This window comes from Rhodamnia argentea, chromosome 2 (genome assembly GCF_020921035.1).
Source record: "Rhodamnia argentea isolate NSW1041297 chromosome 2, ASM2092103v1, whole genome shotgun sequence".
In the NCBI taxonomy this organism is placed as follows: domain Eukaryota; kingdom Viridiplantae; phylum Streptophyta; class Magnoliopsida; order Myrtales; family Myrtaceae; genus Rhodamnia; species Rhodamnia argentea.
The window spans coordinates 6,109,221-6,116,800 of record NC_063151.1 but is presented as its reverse complement, the minus strand read 5'-3'; the positions used below and the strand labels follow the sequence as shown (position 1 = coordinate 6,116,800).

The following is a 7,580-nucleotide window of genomic DNA, read 5'->3' as shown; positions in this document are numbered from 1 at the left end:
GAATACTCTAGAACGCCCTTGTGTACATTTTCTATATTACCCTCAACAAGGTTTTAGAGTACTCAAGAAAGGTCCATAAAAATTTTGAGGTTCCTTCGGTTATTTTGGACAATTCCTCACAAAATTTTGCTTTAAAAGCCTCTGGGCCGTTACACAATGCACATGGTTCTAGCACGAGTGAATCATGCATTTGAGCACACAATGACCCATACATAGCCACATAACCATTGATGTAATAGAATAACTTTAAGCCAGAGATACTAAGAAATCCCACTGAAGCCCTCTTACTAGATCACGTGGTTATTGTTTATCGCAAACAATCCATGTATCGCCTAGATCATGTGAGTTCACTTCATCTTAGCCGTTAAGTATTTAAAAAAGTCAATAAGGAATTTACTTGATTCAAGATAGAGTGAGCTCACTTGTGTTGAATGCATGCAAGATTTGCTCTTTATTGGGGGTTAAGATAAATGAAACTCTTATCAAATGAAATGGCCGATCGATAAAAACTCGGGACAACAATTAATAAGATTTCTCTCTTTGATGGTACGTATGGAAATGAGGATGAAGGGGTGCTTTAGCCGCCGACCTAGGAAGACTGGTACGATAGGTTGCTTTTTTCGCTTGGCGGGCACTAATTTATGAGTCTTTCGCAACTTCTAACGATGTCAATAGATGATACACGACAAAGTCGAAGCAATCCTGCGGGAAAATGGACTGTGCTCAATTTTGCAAGGTGGGTCTACTATTGTAGAAAGATAAAAAGTCGATTCTTTCAATTCAGTTGATCTCGGACACACTGAAAAACAAAACTCTTGTCGGACTCAGAAGAGCTCTGGAACTACATCAGAAACATTGAAATTTTGGCAGGGGCAACGAGAAACCAAACCACCTTGTTATTCGCTAAAGCTTATTGAAACTTTTCTTGATTGATCGTTTCTGACCAAGCAAACTCAAAGGCCCACAATCATCTCCTGCACATGATGCCGTTCCCACTAGTAGCACCCCCAGTGCAGTCCAGAATACTATGCTCCATCCCCATCGAATCCCGCTTTTGATCAAGGTGCGTGAGTGGAGAGAAGATGCAAGCTGCGCAATCCGCCGAGAGGAGTGACGAAGTCCTGTACCTGTCCTCTCCACCCACGACCGGCATCGCGACCCCCGGCTTTGCCTGGTTCTCAAAATTGGGCTGGTACGTCCTGCCGAGCACTCCCTCGACCTTTGGAGAGAGGCCAAAGAACCTGAATTGCACTTCCAAGTGAGCAAAGCAGTCATCAGAAGGAATTTGGTAGTTATGGATCCGATCGTCTTCTTTTGTCACAGGCACGACATTGACTGAAATCTCCGCAACCCCTTGGATAGTGATCGCGACACTGTTCTTGCTTGTCGATCTCTCTACCCTGAAGTGACCTTCAGGGGAATGCCAAGTGGAGGGAGTTACCTCTGGCACGGTTAGTTCATTCCCATTGTAAGAGAACCTTAGATGATCCATCTCGGAGTCCCATTTGGCAGCTCGGATGGCCTCGATAGAAAAGCTCTCAGAGCCTGAGAGAACTCCGAGGGCTTGGATCCACGTGTAGTCTCGGGGCCGGCTGGCAGGCCGGAGGCCAATGAAATGGGCATTGATCTGAATATACCGATCAGAGACTAAGCTGAAATGCTCATCGCTCTTGCCGTGGAAGTAGAAGACGATGCCGTCTCCACCGATGAACCTGGGGTCCAAGCATGCAGCACCTGGAGCATTGCAGTTTGGTTTCTTGTCTGCAACCATTAACGCGGAAAACATAGTAAAGTTACCAAATAGAAGTAAATGATCTTGGCAAGTGCTAAAAGAAACTTTCACGTTCCTTATTGCATACATTTGAAACAAGAGCACAAATCTAGAATAGCATCAGACTAATGAAACACTAAACAATACCATCAGGCTACCAAATGTGCAGCATTCGATTGCCGAAAAGAGATGACATGTGAAGTGCTAGAGGATCGAGAGAGGTCTAGGAAAGTGACATTACTCTTGCACTCGGGCTTGCAGATTGGCGAATTGCAGTTGACGTAGCAGACCTTGGCCTTAGAATTGCTGGGTGAATTGGAGGGACATTCATCAGGGCAAGTCATCTTCTTGAGGAAGCATGGACTGCCTCTGCTAAGGCATGAAATGGTGGCTCCATGGACTCGTGCCAAACCACACACAATCAGCAACACGGTGGCAAGAAAGCCATAGATTCTCGACAACTTCATCTCGCTTCGCTTTGATTATGGAAAGAGGAAGATGCTTCGGTCGGAACTCAACTCCCCAATGCCTGTACTATGTTCTGCTCTGCGCCATTTATAGAGTTTCGTCTAGCCACAAGTGGCGCTGTCTTGGATCTGTCTTGCCTAACTTCGGCGAATCCAAGCTCGAAATAGTCTAAGATATCACTTGGAATTCAGGAACATGTGACTGTCGGTGGGCTTGAATACTTTTAGGACAGAGGTGCAATTTTAGGATCTGGGTCAATGCCTTGGGGCTTGCATAATGCTCATCTCTCACGCTACTACAGATTTCTGGCGTCTGATTATGTGGCTTACAACGCAAGAGAAGACGGCGCGGAGGGGCGGTCACATGCCTCGTGACCTTTCCGGCCAAGCAAGCAACCGGGCCAAAACACTGCTTCGAGGCCAGACCGTGGCCGAGAGAAACACACACCTTACAGTCTACTCAACGCCCTCAGCTTGTGCAAGCTCCACTTCTAGGCGTGTATGGTTTCTATCTTCCGTGATGAACCGACCGTTCGAAATGTATCACCCCCATCGCATCCAATTCAATTCGCTCTCTCTTTATTTTAGAATTACAAGTTGTTGAGCCCGTGATTAGTCATTTGTCCTAGCTGTAGTTGACTTTCACAAGTCGTACCACATGTGCGCTCAAAACTTAGATCAAGCCTTCCAAAATCCCCCCAAAAGAAAATGAAGATATATCATAGAAGAATAGTCCACTTAATGCATTACCATATTATTATTCAACAAACCCACTTCTATATCATGCAGAAGGATTTTCTCATGTCACGTTATTAAAATGACGGGTGGTGATTAACGGCCTATTAATGCTAAAATTTGGAAGATATGAATTTGGTATATTCAAAGGCAAAGACCAAGTTGACTTAGATCAAATTCCATTTATCCAATCACTAGATTAATTACTAGCTTAAAAACCCCGTGTTATTGACAAATCAAAAATTTAATTAATTTCATGGTTTGGAGGTCCTTTATTGATTAATTACACGAATGACGTAGTACAAGTCATATTATCCTTGTGATATGTTCCCTAACCGATTTTACATTTGAATGTAAAATCATTTGCTCGCTTTTCATCACGCAAGATACCCGATTTTCGAATTATCTTATCGGTTGCACATCGAAACTTAAGAGATAGTTTGATCAGTGGGTTTGTTATCAATTTGAAATGATAACTGCACCAATTTCCTTTTTTTCAATTTTTACCTCACCATATTTAATGGAATGAGTAATGAACTTAGGAAATAATCTTGCTTGGATTGGATAGGAAAAAAAAAAAAAAAAAAAAAAGGCAATGATCTAATTGGATTTTGTTTCTTTAATTGGCCCAACATGAAATCAAGAAAGAATGCATTCCCATTCATTGAGGCCCACTTCATAGATATTAGTCGGCCCACATGAATCCTTCAGTTTCCTCCAAGCCAATTTTCGATTTTAGCTGAGTCAACTCGTTTCCCCTCGATAAACCCTAACTCGCACCTGGCAGTTCGGCCAAAATTTTACCTAATTTCCCACTGAATATGGCCCAAGGTGAGTGATTCCCCAATTCTTGTGTCCTTGCGTCTTTCTTGCATGAAGAAGTTTGGTGATTCGCATTCCGGTTTCGTTAAATCTCAATATTTTGAAGAATGGAGGTTTGTTGAGCCTCGTTGGAGATGAAGGCGCATTGGAGCGATTCGACGTTTTCCCATTATTACAGTGCGGTTTTGTTGAGTATTTGATGATTTATGGAGTTTGTTGGGTTTGACTCTGTACGTGACATGCTGGGATAATGTGGATTGTCTCCAAGATTGTGAAGGCTGCATTTTGAAATGGAAAAGGCTGGGGAGTGGTTCTTTTGGTGCATTCTCGGTGTCTGTTTGGAAAAGATTGCCCGTTCAATGTTCGCGCAATGGAGATAATGAGTGGGATCCCAAAGAGATCTTTTTTCAATAGGGTGAGGGGAGATCGCGGTTAACTGGTGGCAAAGATGGACGGAATATTATCTGATGGTTTAGTTCCTAAGCGTTCGTTGAGAAAGAAAGCAGGTCTGAAGAATTACAACGAGAACTTGATTGATGAGTTCATAGATACGCACTTGGGCAGTAGCCCGAGGAAAAGGAACAGGACAAGGGAGGATTTGGAGAAAGAGACCGAAACTGAGGCCATGATGGCTATCTCTCTTGGCTTCCCGATTGATGCGTTGCTCGAAGAGGAGATCCGGGCTGGAGTGGTGAGGCAATTGGGTGGCAAAGAGCAAAATGACTACATCGTTGTGAGGAACCATATACTGGCTAAGTGGAGGAATAATGTAAGGATGTGGATGTCGAAAGATAGGATAAGAGAGACCGTTAGTAGTGAGTACGAGCACTTGATTGGCTCAGCCTATGATTTCCTTTTATCCAATGGGTATATCAACTATGGGATCTTGCCACCAATGCCCTTAGAGGTTGTTGAAGGGTCTGTTATAATCGTGGGTGCAGGACTTGCTGGGCTTGCAGCAGCGAGACAGCTCCTCTCTTTTGGTTTCAAGGTGCTTGTTCTAGAGGGTAGAAATAGGCCCGGGGGTAGAGTCTATACTCAAAAGATGGGTCAAAAGGGCGATTTCGCAGCTGTGGATCTAGGTGGCAGTGTGATCACAGGAATTCATGCTAATCCTCTTGGGGTTCTTGCTAGGCAACTCTCTATTCCTCTTCATAAGGTCAGAGATAAATGCCCTTTGTATAAACCTGATGGCACACCTGTTGATGAGAAAACCGATTCCAAGGTTGAGTTTATTTTTAACAGATTGCTGGACAAGGTCATGGAATTGAGACAAATAAAGCGTGGTTTTGCGCATGATATCTCTTTGGGCGCTGTCTTGGAGACGCTGAGGCAATTGTTTGGTGTGGCGAGAAGCAGAGAGGAAATGCAACTTCTTGACTGGCACTTTGCAAACTTGGAATATGCCAATGCTGGATGTCTTTCAAATTTGTCGGCAGCATACTGGGATCAGGATGATCCTTATGAAATGAGTGGCGATCATTGCTTTCTTGCCGGAGGGAATGGGAGGTTGGTAAAAGCTTTGAGTGAAGGAGTCCCCATTTTCTATAACAAGATTGTCAATATGATAAGATATAACGAGGATGGGGTTGAGGTAATTGCTGGGGATCAAGTGTTCCAAGCAGATGCAGTCCTATGCACTGTACCGCTTGGTGTTTTGAAGAAACGAACCATAAAATTTGAGCCAGAATTACCTCTAAGGAAGCTTGAAGCAATTGAAAGGTTGGGTTTTGGATTATTAAATAAAGTCGCGATGGTTTTTCCTCATGTTTTCTGGGGAGAAGATCTGGACACATTTGGTTGTCTCAGTGAAGAGGGCCAAAACCGTGGAGAGTTCTTTCTGTTCTATAGTTATCACACGGTTTCAGGTGGTCCTGTACTTATTGCACTTGTGGCCGGAGAAGCTGCCCAAGCATTTGAATACATGGATCCATGCACATCACTTAGTCATGTTTTGAGCATACTCAGAGGTATTTAAGTATCTTTAAGGGCTTTTATTTGCCTAGGTTATTTTTATGCTTCTGATCTTTCTAAAAGATAAGAACTGTAGGACTTTTCTTTTCAATCCGTTCATTCAGAATAATCCATGTCCATCATGTTGTTTTATATTGTTTTTTGGGGCCGATTCTTATTTTAGATGTTATTTTTGGTTGTTACAGGTATATATCATCCGAAAGGCATTGACGTGCCTGACCCCATACAATCGATATGTACAAGATGGGGAAGCGATCCCCTTTCTTGTGGCTCATATTCCCATATAAGAGTGAACTCATCTGGTAGCGATTATGACGTTCTTGGAGAGAATGTGGGTAACCGGCTTTTTTTCGCTGGGGAAGCCACAAGTAGGCAGTACCCAGCCAGCATGCATGGTGCCTTCTTGAGTGGGTTGAAAGAAGCTTCACACATTTCTCGTGCTGCCAGGGATTGGGAAACCACTCCAAGAAAGTTTGTGCATAGAAATATCGGGCCAAGCAGTGATTTGCTAGTGGATTTGTTCCTGAAGCCTGAATTAGCATTTGGGAATTTCATGGTCATTTTCGATCCTTCAAATGATGACCCAAAATCAATGGCCATATTGAGAGTTAACTTTGACAGTAATAAATTCAGTTTGCGTGGCAATTTAGATAGCTTCCATGAGCACTCTACTAATGGACCATTGCCACTCTACACAATATTGACTCGTGAAGAGGCTAAGGACCTGCAATTAATGAGTGGGGGAGATGACAGCAGATTATCATACTTGACTAAGACACTCTATCTGAAGTTAATGGGGCTTAGTGCGGTTGGAAATATTGCTAACTCCTTGATTAGTAGCATTGCCAGTGCCCGGAGACTTAGGGGCAAGAATCGTCTTTTCTATGGATATAAGTACAATGTACATACCTAGCTAGTCCTTGGTCCCTTGTCAATTTTTTTGCTTAGATTTGGCAAGGATTTCATTTATCAATAGGACATACCAAAATTTATTGCAGTCTGAAGGACACTGATTAGGTCTGCTGAACAATTTTTTGAGTTGGCCGTTTCGGAGAAGTAATGACCCAAGAAGTAATGACCGAAGGATGTGTATGTGATGTGTTGTGGAGTAGCTCAAACAATGTATTACTCGCATTTGCAGAGGAGGAGGAAAATTTTGCTGGACTTTGGGACACCCGTTCGTCCTTATCGGGCTTCACTGTAGTCGTTTTGTGCTTTTCTCTGGCCTTTTTGTCTCTGCAAAGTGCAATTGTGTGTACACCTTTGGATGTTGTTTGTAAAAGTGATGAATAGCTGATGCTGAAGAGATGGTTGACTTTTCACGATTTTGATGGATTGGTGAGAGAAATCTCGGTTACAGAATGCTCTTTCTTCGTGAGTCCAGTGTATATGTCTCTGTCTCTCTGATTCTGCTGCGAACTTGCTTAGTGATTAGTGTTTTGAGGGAGACTTATACTTTCCATTGAAATGGCAGCAGCTTTTGTTTGTGAGAGGGTCTTTCTCTAAAGCATTCTATAACTAAATCTCCTCGAAACTCTTGTTAAATAATTTAAGGAGAAAGTAGCCTTTTGAAAATTGAAGGTATCCATGATTTGATACGAACTGCAATGGCTTATTATTTGTCGTGTCGCGATACAATGTATAAGTTGAGATTATTAATTTAGGAAAATCTCTTAAAGCAATCGTTTGAGAGAAATTATCCTAATGCTGCTATACCCAGTAAATGTGTCTTCTGAGAAATTTTCTATAGTGAGATGACAAGCCCATCCATAACACAATTTTACGTATATGTGTGACGATTCACCGAACAA

At 42.7% G+C, this 7,580-nt stretch overlaps 2 protein-coding genes across 2 annotated transcripts; one reads left to right on the top strand and one right to left on the bottom strand.

The window, feature by feature from the left end:
* Nucleotides 1–793: 793 nt before the first annotated feature.
* Nucleotides 794–2,284, bottom strand: LOC115755668. The gene is made up of 2 exons (XM_030695152.2): nucleotides 2,013–2,284; nucleotides 794–1,761 (listed from the first exon to the last, which is right to left on the bottom strand). Exons 1-2 carry the CDS (start codon nucleotides 2,236–2,238, stop codon nucleotides 968–970), a joined length of 1,020 nt encoding a protein of 339 aa, XP_030551012.2. The 5' UTR covers nucleotides 2,239–2,284; the 3' UTR covers nucleotides 794–967.
* A 1,419-nt stretch (nucleotides 2,285–3,703) lies between these two features.
* LOC115755657 (lysine-specific histone demethylase 1 homolog 2) lies at nucleotides 3,704–7,131 on the top strand. Its single transcript, XM_030695134.2, has 2 exons — nucleotides 3,704–5,765; nucleotides 5,955–7,131. Exons 1-2 carry the CDS (start codon nucleotides 4,244–4,246, stop codon nucleotides 6,680–6,682), a joined length of 2,250 nt encoding a protein of 749 aa, XP_030550994.2. The 5' UTR covers nucleotides 3,704–4,243; the 3' UTR covers nucleotides 6,683–7,131.
* The last annotated feature ends 449 nt before the right edge of the window (nucleotides 7,132–7,580 follow it).